Source organism: Bolinopsis microptera, chromosome 3, assembly GCF_026151205.1.
Source record: "Bolinopsis microptera isolate Bmic1 chromosome 3, MBARI_Bmic_1.0, whole genome shotgun sequence".
Lineage (NCBI taxonomy): Eukaryota > Metazoa > Ctenophora > Tentaculata > Lobata > Bolinopsidae > Bolinopsis > Bolinopsis microptera.
In genome coordinates this window covers 8,230,720-8,244,501 of record NC_087074.1, presented here as the reverse complement: position 1 = coordinate 8,244,501, position 13,782 = coordinate 8,230,720, and the positions used below count along the sequence as shown (strand labels likewise).

At 37.1% G+C, this 13,782-nt stretch overlaps 2 protein-coding genes across 5 annotated transcripts in view; one reads left to right on the top strand and one right to left on the bottom strand.

Annotated features, from left to right (window-relative positions):
* Positions 1–13,782, top strand: part of LOC134812251 (2-oxoisovalerate dehydrogenase subunit beta, mitochondrial-like) — a 704,467-nt gene that overhangs the window by 57,051 nt on the left and 633,634 nt on the right. The gene's annotated exons all lie outside the window — the stretch shown is intronic.
* The window catches only part of LOC134813563 (membrane-associated phosphatidylinositol transfer protein 2-like), a 50,200-nt gene continuing 44,158 nt past the window's right edge, over positions 7,741–13,782 (bottom strand). For 2 of the 4 annotated variants that reach the window (XM_063821389.1, XM_063821391.1), the window contains 8 exons: positions 13,561–13,693; positions 13,215–13,378; positions 12,837–12,994; positions 11,723–11,986; positions 11,308–11,598; positions 10,944–11,138; positions 10,659–10,781; positions 7,741–8,471 (listed from right to left, as the gene is read on the bottom strand). In XM_063821389.1, coding sequence (XP_063677459.1) covers positions 8,241–8,471; positions 10,659–10,781; positions 10,944–11,138; positions 11,308–11,598; positions 11,723–11,986; positions 12,837–12,994; positions 13,215–13,378; positions 13,561–13,693 — 1,559 coding nt within the window. In that variant the 3' untranslated portion in view covers positions 7,741–8,240. Of the gene's footprint in view, positions 8,472–10,174; positions 10,409–10,658; positions 10,782–10,943; positions 11,139–11,307; positions 11,599–11,722; positions 11,987–12,836; positions 12,995–13,214; positions 13,379–13,560; positions 13,694–13,782 lie in introns of all 4 variants that reach the window. The other 2 variants (XM_063821392.1, XM_063821390.1) reach the window with 2 other exon arrangements.

Here is a 13,782-nt window from a genome sequence, read left to right as displayed (position 1 = left end):
CTATTACTTGGTCACCTCTTCCGATCCAATCATTCACCCACACCCTAATACATAACCTCAATTATCTCTAACTCTAACAACATTTTAACCATTTTATACCTCAAACAAGCTAATATTTCTAATCACAACCTGAAAGTCTGAAATTGGTATTTTCCCTCTGATATCGTTATCAAAATATCAAACTAGCCGTATTCAAAATCAAGCACCACGAGCGGGCTCAAGGCCAAGTGCAGTTGCTATGGCCTTATCAAATAAGTGGCGGCGGCTATCTGTGTTGGAATACATGGTGTATATGAAACACCCTGTGGCAGGCTTAACGATAAAATATTCTCCCACAAACGAATACAATAAAAAAGGTTTGCATCGCTACCTCAAAGATTCTATACATGATATAAATACGTTAGTTATCACTAAAAAAGGAATTTAAAATCTACAAATCACTAATTGCACTAGAAGCAAGTAGGCGCAGCTAGTAAGTTGCCTGTACAGTATACTAGCTTACTAGGTATACATTTTGTTAGTTAGTACAAACAATCTCGTCTTTGTCTTAGAACCAGGAAGACGGTATGAAATACAATTATAAACTAGCCGGTTGCCAAGTTGTCATGTGCTCACAACCCGATCAGCTCTATTTAGGGTATGTAGTATAAGCGACGAAAAACGCATAGTTTTACTTTAAGTTAACACTATCAAACATGTAATACTTCGCATGTCGATTAGATTTAATCACTGTAAAATGATCGCCGGTCAACAAAATTGAATGGTAAAGAGTCCACGATAGCTAGCAATATGGCACGTTTAAAGATGTATTTCCGAATAATGCCTTCCACAGTGCGAAGGGTAGCGATACACTTTTAATCGACTAATTATCATCCAATTTAACATCACCATACGTCCGTACCCATCGCTTGCAGTGTGCCTGCAACTGCAAGCAGCTTGTACAATGTACATCTAATTAGAAGAGGATACATTTGTCAATATCTATGATAATTGGGTGTTTTTACTTTTTATAATCCGTTTGCACGGATTAAATTTTCATAGTTAACAATGCAAGAGTCTAGCAGTGTGCTATCTAAACTAATATTGCGTAGGTTTAATTAACTATAAGCAATAAAATTTTAGGTTATAAACCTCATCACCGCAGAATTAGATCACATTCCACGTAAATATTTAACTTAAACGGGTATCACCCATTTAAATAAAACTAAAAGCTAATGTTCGTGTAAAAATACTCCTCTATACCTTATATAATAAATATGTTCGAGCTAACCTGTTCCACGTTCCTCCGGAGAATGGTGAAAGGAATCTGAGCTATGGGTGCGGTGATTGCAGCCAGGTACTCAAACTGTGGGTCCGGTTCTGACTCAGAGTAGCCGTAGGTCCGGGAGTACTCAGTAGTGTCCGAGTCTGTTGAGTCTGTTGAGTCTGGAATATGAGTTGGATTCGTTTTTTGATGGCACAATAACTTGAGAGTGCCAGAATAACATTATTATCACAAATTAAATTTGAAACACTAAACAGGATACTGTAGATATTAGATACTTGATTTTTGCAGAGGTTCTACTCACTACTCAGTTGATCGTTATCTGCTTTTAAATGTTTACTAAATAGTAAATACTACGTTTTAAAAGGAGATCACATCGGCAAACTAGGATTTATAACGACAGCCGGGTGAATAATGAGGTATGCAAATATAGAATTAAAATCACCTAGTGGATCAAAGCGTCGAGTAGAAACCATTCGGCTATTCTTTTTTGAGTTTCGGTTACTCATCTTGTCGTAGAAAGTTCAAACTTTCTGGTCCAGTGTTTTCGAAACGATCTGACTAAGAATAAGACTGTTGGAGCAAACTAGGAGTAAGACAGCCGCTTGAGAAAACGTTGCAACGTAAACACTAAACAGTAAACACAATAGATAACTAAGCAAGTTTGTTAAGTTTAAGGTCCCAAATCCTTTGATTTTCGAGTTATAAGCTTTATAAAAAGAAGAAGTTGAGTCAAAAAGGAGGAAAAACACACGTAGAATAATTTTCTTATATGCTATAGATACCTAGCTAAAGTTCATCATCGATAGTATCGTGTGGTGAGCTGATAATGCGGCAAATGAATACAACAAGAGAGGGTAAAACGTGACTGCAGATGAAGAACTCATGTTGACCGCGTACTCCCAACAGACTAAAATTGAGTCACTTTAGCTCTAAGCACATCACAATCAGATATTGTAGTTGGCAACATATTGTAGTTGGCAACATATTGTAGTTGGCAACAATTTAAGCTTGTACCCACAAATGCACAATGTGTTAGAATATAATTTGCATTTGTGTAAGATTACAAATCGGTATCAGAACTTCTGGGTGTAATTCTAGAAAAGTCTAAGACCAAAGGGTTTGAGACCTCGAAATCTTCATTCGCCTACATTAATGTACTCCAGTACAGCTCATTCCGGTCATTTTGATGGGTTTCCTGATATTCTAAAACCCTTAGTATGCAAAGTTACCTAATTCTGATTTTTGGCTTAGCGACACATTTTTTGGTTTATAAATCGAAAATTGAAGGGTTTGGGACCTTAATAATAAAATCTTTATTCGCCCCTATCAATGTGATCTTAATGGTCATTTTGACGGGATCATTAACCTCAATTGATCAATCAATGATGAATCATAAGCCGAGTTAGACACATTTAAGTACGCATCGATCGCGATTTGGTCACTCAAATTTAAAGCTTTCTGTAGGATAATTTGCTCAAGCTAAAAACGCGAACGTTGTCTCCGAGTGAAATTGAGTTATTTATAGTTATACCTCACTTCGTGCAGATTTATGTGCATAACTGACAGTACTAAAAGGGGCAAATAAACCTGCAACTAACGGTCGTGCTTGCCAGCACTGTGATAATACAGTGTAGAAGCCGTATAATGGCCGTTTAGAGGCCATACTTAATCACCTATTAATATAATCCCATGATAAAGTTTGGCTGAAGTGTGGTATCGGACACATTTCTTTGAACCCCATTTCGTCATAGCAAGCACGACGATTTCAGAACTTTATCATTTATTTGAACCTTTAAGTTAAAGTCGTGAGTAAAATTAGTTTATTATGCTAGCATTCAAAAACTCCTTAAACCAATTTTGTGATTTTATTGCTATCATACGTCATATAGATCAATCAAGTTAATGGTTATAAAATTATCTTTTCTTGTATCATCGCAATTGGATATTATACATTTATCACATGCCTTCTCATGCGATATCAAAACTTTCGCCCACGAGGCTTGCCGAGTTAGCGAAAGTTTCGATATTTCCCGAGGATTGCCGAGGGTTATATCGACATTTTCAATCACGAGGCTTGCCGAGTTTTGAAAATGTTGATATCGCATGAGAAGGCATGTGATTAATGTTTTATCACACTTTCTTTGGAGCCAAATTTGGCCGGGAAAGCAGAATTTGATCAAACGTTAGTTATAAATCTCACCAAAGCAAAACTAGACATGTTGAACTTATTTATGTTCATAATGTCCAAGCTATATATAGCTCTCGATAAGTTAGTATTTCAGATATCGAAGATACAATACGTAAAATTAGGATCTCACGTTCCCACATTTATGACACAGTGAATGCTGTATGCCGCGCCCAATTTGCTTTTTATTGATACGTAGTGCATCGAATATCAATATATTCACGCCTATGGGTCTTGTACTTATTGCATTCTAGAATATTCCACCACGAGCGCGTATTTTAATCATAAATTATTTCCTGCATATCAATCGATGTGAGGGTGATTCTTATACTTTATTTCTATTAGATATATTTTGAGTCATTAAAACTGAAGATGTATAATGTATAGAACATCTGTTTTAGTGTTGATTACATCCTAGTCCTTATCATGTAATACTAATCTGCGATAAGGTGATAGTATTTCCTGGTTGTTATATTTGAATTGGGCTGTGGCGCCATGATTGTCTATTCATAAGTCCAAATTTTCAACTGTTCATGTTGTACTTGTACTACACGCCCTAATTCATATATCAACAATATTATCGCCCGTCTTGATTGTCTGTTATTTCAGAATGATTTATCACTGGAACTTGTAATCATTGACTTTTATTGAATTTTATCGAGTATTATAATAGTCTGCTTATATTCATCTTGCCATTATTTGCTTCACTAGAAATTATCAGAACAGCCGTAATATAATGTATCTCTTCAATACAACTCTAGATTGTTTTAATATCAGACATCCGTACTCTTTAGTATTGTTTATGAAAGTAACTCTTGACTTAATAGCCCGATAATCGGCCTGGTAATACCATTTTAGAACGCACTTCACCAGCCTTTTATAACCACCCTGGTCATTGCCAGGCAGTTCACCCGTACTGTTAGCAATATTGAATTGGTCTAAAGAATGGCAGCATATCAATCATCGGACCTAAATTTGCCCCAGCGACCAGACCAATTTATAACCGGATTATAGCGGATTAAGTTACGCCATTCGTCCCTTGATATCTTTATATACATAATAAATTTTATAGAATGTTTTTATTGCACTAACTAAACTTCAGTTAAAACTGGTGCAGGGATAGAATTTTCGCTCTTTATTGTACAGAATTTATAAGTCTCTTTATATATCAGCCACGAATTCCGCAAGCCATTCTAGGGGAAGCCGGTTTGGAAAAGCCTAGTATAATTTCTGCACAATTTCTATATGGAATATGGCTCACAGAAGGGATCAGAGGGGGTTAAAAGTGAGGTCTGAAATGGCTAAAATGTGGCTAAATTAATATGCGAATGATCCCATATCGTAATGTATCACAATTTATTACGTTACGATTTGCTGACCAGCCCTTTATCAATTCTTGACAATAATTTTCTTTCAAATATAACTACTTGACACCAAGATTATTGTTTTGTGTGTTTTCTTCCTTCGAATAGATCAAACATCGTTTCTGTGTTTACTACTTTTTGTGAGGGTGACTGTAGTTTGTTATGATACTTCCTTTTTAATTTCAAGTAAGCGATTAAGGAAATTAATGAGCCTGATTGATTGTATCGCTGACAAGTACCAAAACTTTGTGCAACTTTCAAGTCTGCTTGTAAACTTTGATCTCGTTTTCAGTAACCTTAAGTCGCTTGAAACTCGTACAGACCAGGGAGTTTTTACTTTGTTTCATCATCCGAAGCCTAATTAAGTTTTGAACTATGAAGTGCAGTAAAAAAGCAACAGCTTGAAAAAGTTTTACAACAAAAAATTGTATTTTGCTTAACACATCTCAAACGCAAGGAAATGTTTTTAAAACAAGGTATAAATATATATTTTTCCTGAATCTGGAAAGTTTATCTGATCACTGCATTTACGGTCATAGACTACTTCAGGTTGTTGATTTAAATCTTTATTTAAATCAGTACCTCACAGTAGTAGAACAGTTGTTGAGAGTGGGCTCCTTGTTCTATGGGATTATCGGGACTCTCTCTGAGCAACTGATTGATATTTCATGCCCCCGGGTGAGAGCCAGTGCTCCCCATCGGGGCATGTAATATCAATTCTGCTTTCCTGCCAAATTTGGCTCGAAAGTGTGATAATATTATTAAACTCGCAATTTTAGTTTTTAACCAATGGAAAATCAGGAGGTCATCTTCTCACTACAACATAATATGTACGTACTTACCGAACTGAAAGGCGAAGTTGATCACATGATCTGAGATCTCTAAAAGGCGTAACAGTCCAAATGTACAACAGCAGCAGGAGTCAGTTGTAGCAAGTGAAATAAACACATTCTTCCAAAGCACCTGAGTGTAAACTCTCGTTATGTAAACAAAAAGTGTTGTTATTATTATAGAGCGCAGATTCAATGTGTATATGTACTGTAACTAGTACTAGTAACTAGTATTAGTAACTAGTATTAGTAACTAGTATTAGTAACTAGTATTAGTAACTAGTAACTACCTGACTTAATATATTGCCTCAATTGTATTATATATTTACTCTATTTTTCATTGAAATTTGACATGTTGTTGATAACAGTTCGAAATATCTTGTATCTATATTGTTGTGACAAAGGGGAAACGGCTTTTATTTACAGTTAAATAGTTAACTTACGTATCCGGATCGGAGCATTATTTATACATTATAAGTCTCATGTTGCAATGACAATTGTTTGAAATTTATTAAGTTGCGACAAAAGAGAAACTGCGAGTAAAATATTGCTATTCGGAATATAAATAAAAGATCTGAACTGAGAATAAAATCTGTGTTATGCAGTTCGCACGGTTAAGTGACTTAACCGGCAAAATCTTTTAATTATATTCCGAGTAGCGATATTTTATTCGTAGTTTCATCTTTTATTCGCAGTTATAATCATTCATTTTTAGTATCAATGTAGATCATTGTCAGTAGCTATCGTCATTTGCATTTTCAATCATTCAGTTACACCGTAAACAGAGACAAAACAGAAACACGGAATATCAAAAAAAAACAAAATAATACAAGGATTACCTTATCGGACCTTATTTGGACGGACATTACTTGAACGCTGGAGGCCCTAGCGTTCATCTTAATGTCCGTTCAAATAAAGTCCGTTCAATTAATGTCCGTCCAAGTTAAAGTCAGTTGAAATTTTTTCAAAAATTTTTCCATTTCGAACTTTTTGTCCAGAATATGACAACATATTTGAGAACTTTATTGTGCCGTAAGTTAACGACGGAAAGGTTCTCCTTGGTCTGCCGGAGGCACAGAAAACTCTAATTATGGCACTCAACAACATAGTTCATGAACTAGTCCCCGCCAACATGACAAACTTGTTCCAGCCTCTAGATATTACGGTAAATCGTGTTGCAAAGGACATTGTCCGACGTTGTTATAGCTCATATTACTCAGGGGCGGTAATGAAACAGTGCTAGGAAAGCTCCACGTGATGTTAAGGTTAACCTTAAGTTGTCTAAGATAAAACCACTTCACGCCGAATGGCTTGTAAAAGTTAACACTGAAATGCAGGACCGCGGGGTAGTTTGATAAAAAAGGTTTCCATAAAGCTAGAAATCACTGATGCTTTAAGCATGGAATATTTCATGCACGAAAACCCATTTGATGAAGATGATATGTGATATTAAAAACTGATCATGTACACATATTTTATCATTTTACTGCTTAATGACTGCTTTTCTTACTTACTGTATAAAAAATGGATTCAAAAATCATTTGCTGAAATTAAAAAAACGTCAAAAAAATTGAAAAAAATTCGAATTTTTGATGGTTTTGAATGCCTTCGAGCGTTCATATTAATGTCCGTTCATAATTATGTCCGTTCATGTAATGTCCGTCCAAATAAGGTCCGATAAGGTAATACAAAATCAAGCTGCAAATCACACACCTAATTACAATAAATCGGGTAAACTACGGTACTAATAAGATATTTAACTCAACAAAACGTACATCTTCATTAAATTATTCAAATTAATCGGAGTGACAACAATTTCGACCAATCGAAAAATTAAATATTCAATTATAATTCCAGCTTTTTTTAAATAATATTTTTGGTCAAAAATAATAATTTTCAATGAGTGGGACTTTAAATTAGTTACGGGAAATCAATCAACTATTAAATACTATGTTTTCAGTTAAAGATTAAATATTAAATACAGCTGGCATACAATACAACTTAATCAAAAATTAAGCTTGCTGCATCGAAAAATTAAAATAATCGTCAGCATGCCCCCTCAAATATTGTTAGATTACACAGATTATATGCATGTTGATATTCAATAAATCAAAATGAGAGTGACACAAACATTTTCTACTTCTACATTTTCTGTTCTAGGCAGGAAATCAAAGGTATAAACTGCACGCCTCATTGCCCTTTTATCAGACAGTATATAAATTTATTTTAATCTAATACCCTAGCCTTTAATACTCGAGAATAGCAGGTTACAGGTTAACAGGTTAACAGGTTAACAGGTTAACAGGTTAACAAGTTAACAGGTTAACAGGTTAACAGGTTAACAGGTTAACAGGTTAACAGGTTAACCCGAACATTGGTTTTATCAGAACGATGTGATATCACCTGATCAGCACAGCCCAGCAGATCAGCAGATTTCACCAAATGTATTATATGGTTCAACATATATCATCTCAAGAGTGTCTCCTAACATAAAACTAAACATCTGATAGCACATGTAAATCTGGACGAGTATAAACAAATTAAAGTCTAGCTCCGGGGCCCTGTTGCACGTGCGCCCGGTGACGCGCGCCCTGTCACGTGTCCTCCCTCAACTCTGAGGTGGAGGGCAATTGTAACAGATCTGTCCGACTCCTTGTAGCGGAGAATTGTCTCTTTATCGTGCCACAACGAGAAACCCTCTTTTCGGAGGGGAATTTGAAGACGTCAACACTGATTGGGACTCGAGTCCAGGATGAGGATTTAGGTGCCAAGCCTTTCAGGTACTGGTAATGATCCGTGAAGTGGTTGTTGTTGATCCAGTTTACCTGAGAGACAAAGCACTATTAAATAAAACTGTGAACTGAATCGAAAACATTGCAATGAATTCTATGCAAAGTTTTATGCAAAGTTTTATGTAAGATTATATGAAAAGTGTTTATGCAAAGTTGTATGCAAAGTTTAAAATTAATGCAAAGCTGCAAAATTTAATAACAGCTGATCACATTTCATAGCAAAATCATTGCTGCTATTCGTTAAGTACTTCTACTCCAACATATTCATGAATTTATAATTTACATAATATCTAGCTGTGGCTATAAAGATGATAAGAATTAAGGCTATTACGAATCTGTAAATTTCAATTCCATGCTTTTTTCTATAGTCGATCAGTATATCAACCCATTGCCTGAATTATTGACAGGGGCCGTTGATAGTACATTTTGTATTGATTTAAAGAAAGAAATATATAAAACATCAATTGTATCTGTTTTCACTAGAAGTCACACATAGATATATATAAGCTGATAATCTGATATTTTGGAGCGACTAATTGGGCTAAGACAAAAGGAGGTCGTACAATAGTTCGTCGACGACAGTACTGCGAAATTATTGTGACACTAGTGCGACAGTACTAGGTTACAGTTACAACTTACAGTACTGTGACAGAACTGCAGCTTAAACAGTGTGCTTCAGAAGGATCTTAATTCTTATTCTCAGTTATTTTGCGGAGAACTTTACAGCTTCACGGGCAGCATATTGACGTGACAGAGACTAAAATGCGACATTTCTACACTACGATAAAGGGGACCTGGACACATGCTGAGAGAGCTGCTGTACTTGATAGAAGTGGACAAAGAACCACGGAGTCCCTTGCTTTTGCCTAGCTCTCTACTTGTGGATGCAGTACTGTCGCAGTTCTGTCGCAGTACTGTCGGACTATTGTACGCCCCAAAAGGGCTCCAATAGGCACAACAAATAACAATTAAAGAATTCACAACCACAATTTTACATAAGATTGAGATAATATTAGCTGGACGGTATTTTTCAGGCAAGTATTCGTTACGATAACATTGATCACAATTCATATGAACTAGGAATTCAGGAATTGTCATAGATATAGCTATGAATACGAAATTGGGATGAAGGGCATACAAAGCAACATCATTTATATGAAAGCCTTGTGTATCAACTATCTTTTCGTGACAAATAAAGGAGAAATCATTTTTAATGACGAATAAAGAATAAATATATGAAGATTTAACACCAAGTCTGAATACCTGCCAGAGAAATATACGTCCAACTGGAATACCTAACGTCCGCAAAATTAGTAGAGCGATCGCATTGTGGCCGGTTTTTCGTAACCAAATGACTATTAATTTGCTCGAACGTTATTGAGTCCTAGCTAGATTTCATGATTAAATTGCTCATTCAAATGTAATGTGTAAACAAAAGTTATATTCAGTAGTACTAGTTCATTTTTTCGGACGTTGAGTATGTACTTAGTAGCTTTGGTTATTGGTAGTGGTAAAGACTATACAGAGTTTATTAAGAAGAAACATTTAAAAGACAAATCACAGGAGTTGATTCCAAATTTCAGTAAAAAGTGCTGCTTTGCCAACAAGTATTCATGAGATATAATAACATCACCATGTCTCACTCTACAAAGCGAATAATATATGAATTAAGCGGCACGGGGTGCGCGCCACGTGCACGTGCGCGTGTGATATGCAAATCACGTGGAGCATCTCACATGTTATTATTGTTCAGATATGACGTTGCGTGAACCCCCGATCTGACTAGTAGAATCTCTCCTATCTTTAGAAATTCTCCTTGAAGTCACTAGGATTGGGGATGTCTCTTTTTGTTCCTTAAATGTGAGGTGCGGGACTTTGAGGGTCGAGCTGGCTCGCCGTTTCATAAGTTGTCTCAGCATTGTCAAGTGAGAGCCGTATGTTTCGTAGTCAATCGTGAAAACGTCATCAAGCTAAGACACAAGGTGAACAGAAACATTATAATGGTGGTGAAATATATATATTCCGTCTGATATCGTAGATTCGGATTTTTGAACAAAAATTATCAGAATCAGTGCTTACATCCCTAACAGTAACATCAAATCGGAATGAAGAGTTTACAATTACAGCGAAATATGAATTATTGAAACACTCGATAAATCGTGAAACATCGAAACACAAAACAAAACGGCTTAATTCGGCTGATTGAAAGAGTGAACGAACCTGATGTTTTCGCTTTGGATTCTTCGGTTTTACAATGTACATTTTACTTAGTGGAATTCCAGCTGATTGATATACATTAATGTCCTTGGAGCTTCCATATGCAGCGTAAATGTTCAACTTGCACTGAAATGGACGGAGGATTAAAGACAAATAAAATCAATAACAGTAGAATCATGTAGTCTCATCTCCAACGAAATGAAATATTATAATTTGTTCGAAAAATACCGCCATGATTTCTTTATTTACTAAAACTGAATTCTGATTTAAGTCCTGGCTATGATTTACCTCGTTTTTTAGTCGAATCAAGTACTCCATCTTGTCCTTGAGGAGATCAGTGGGACTGATTCCATCACTGAATGCCACAATGCCGTGCGGGAAATTGTGGGTACCCAGCCACTCCAACACGCTCTCCTTCTGGAGATCTGGTCGGGCTGTGATGTAGATTATGACGAAACCCAGCTCCTGCCACAACCGAACAACCTGGAGAGGATATTTAATTATTAAGTGTGTATGAGATAGCTTTATTAGTATGTAAAAACTGTTCACAGATTTAAAAAAAGAGAATTGGGAGACCTTCTTGTGGCGAGTTTTACTTTTACAAACGTTATTGCACATAAGCAATGAAATGTGAAAATTGAGCACATCAAACCTCGACGGCACCAGGTCGTATTTTAGCATCCCTTCCCATGAGCGACATGTTAAGAGTGAAACTACCGTCAATAGAGAAGACAACACATTCCGTCCCCGGAGGAACCACCGCCATAAAACCCTCAGCAGTGGATTTATCTCCTCGAACCGTACATTTCACCGGGTACAACCCCGTCCCAAATTTGTAGTTCTCCGGGATCTTGAAGTTAATCCTGCCTCCTTGACTGGTTACTTGGGTCCCCAGAAAGTTGTACTCTCCTCCGGGGTGTGGGTCCATTATACTAATATCCACCTGAAATTAGAAGTACATTCCACGGGAGGCAGTAAAAACAAATGCTGAAATGAAAAAATTCTGATTTAAGCTGGTCAAATGTACTTTTCTGTAATAAATGATTATTAATTCAAAATTGTCCCACCTTTTCTCCGACCAAGCTGAGCGCATCCAATGGTCCGTAGAAAAACTTAGCAAATATCTCCTGCTCTTGCCCCTCCAAATAGATCGTATCGAAGCAGCGGTGGTTAGGGTTCAAATTGTTAACCTTCAACTTAGTACGCCGTCTGAGCCACTTCTCCGTGTTGTTAGCGGAGCTGGCGGACTGAGCAGCAGCAAGGAGATCCGTCTCAGTGTTTCGGGGTGTTATGTGGGGAGTAGAGGGCAGGGCTTCGTCCAGTCCTAGCACCTGGTAACAGTTAAGTACCCTTAAACGCGCTCTGTGCTTACCCTTAAGTACCCTTAAGTATTTGTAGGTGATTAATATTTAGTTTATTGTTTTCTGAAAGCTACAGAATTCGATATTTCCGATTAAATTCATATTTTACCATCTAAAGATCTAATCACAGGAGGTGATACTAAGTGGAACCTGTCGACCACCCACTACCGCTTGGCACTTTGCTACGCAAATAAGTGGTATCGGAAGTTGCAGTACGCTGCACATTTTGACAGGTCACGGGACCACCACGAATTGAATTATAAAGATCTGTCCAAATTCCACGAAGACTACGGACCAAGATTAAATACTTCATTATAGTTGGATTCGGGAAGCAGTTCAATTGTGCTTTGCACGGAACAATTTATATCACGTGACCGTCATTTCTGTTGAACCGAGAGATTGCAAATTAAACTAGTTTCAATTTCAGATCACCCTTGATGTGTTCATTTGTGGTGGACTGGTCAGTATACAAACGTGGCACGTGCGGGTATATTTCTCAGTTTGAGTTACGAATTGCTTCATGCCTGAGTTGGGTAATTCTTTGTGGTCGACTTGCTTTCGATCAAAACTTCATTAAATGAAATCGCTTTAGGAACATGTGTCAAAACTTCATTACTACCAACGCGCACCAATTAGACTCCACCCTTGCTCTATATAGTCGAGTTTTTCTCAGTCAGATTTGGTTGACTGTTATTTCTTTTTGCGGTCTCGACAAACAGCTGATCATACGGTAGGCGTATGCGCGCTATATCTACGCCTTTAGCAAGATCATAGGACATAGAAGTTCAAGGAAATTTAACAACCATAACTTTAAACTTACTTGCTGGACAACAAACGCAGCCACATCGTAATTCTCCCAATAACTGCTGTGTAGAAGAGCTGGCAGGATGAGAGAAGGAAAAGAGCGCAGAGCTTCAGGGTAGTAGAGAGCGTAGTCTATACGTTTAGTTCCCCACCATTCTGATACCCCTGACATTCCTGGGATGGTAAAGGTGGTAAAGGTAGTAAAGGTGGTAAAGGTAGTAAAGGTTGCAACTCCGTGAGTCATGGCACAACGACATTGAAAACGACAAATCAAAATAGGGTAGACTCTCTAACACTAGCTATGATGTTAATATGGCGGCTTTATATTATAATCGGAGCTTTTGCCAATATAATGAGCAGATTCGGCATTGAAAAATTCTGTAGCGAGGTTTACCTAACGAAGAGGTTGTAATGGGTCGAACTAAACTAGCAGAGGTGCTAGTTGGATCATGTGTAGCAATGCTAGGGTTTATAGGGTGTATAGGGTCCTGTAAGAACGTGTGGTTCCGCTCTAGAAAAGAGTTTATATTGTACTTTGTTCCGGCTCCGTACGGAGACCTGAAGGATTAATTGTAGTGTCATTGACATTTAGGGTTAGCGACGTCCTGTCCTAGATTTGCTAACGTTCTGTTATGCAAATAAACATCTTAAGGAAAGGGTAATATTTTTTCTCGTGATTTAAATGAGGTCAATCAGTCACCTTGCCAATGAAGATATCAACTATAAAGATAAGAACGTACTTGTTGAAGCGGGGGATACAGATGGGCGGAAATGAAGCGAAGTGTCCGTCCAGAACAGGTTCAATTCTAACAGCACCCGGCGAGGAAGCGTAGAACAGGTTGTAGAACTGGGTCACCAGCTTCTTTGGGTGCACTGAGAATGTTTTTATGAACGAACAACACTGAAGGGTTTAACTATAACACGAAAAATCAACTTTGGGAATTATTGGATAGTTATTTAAG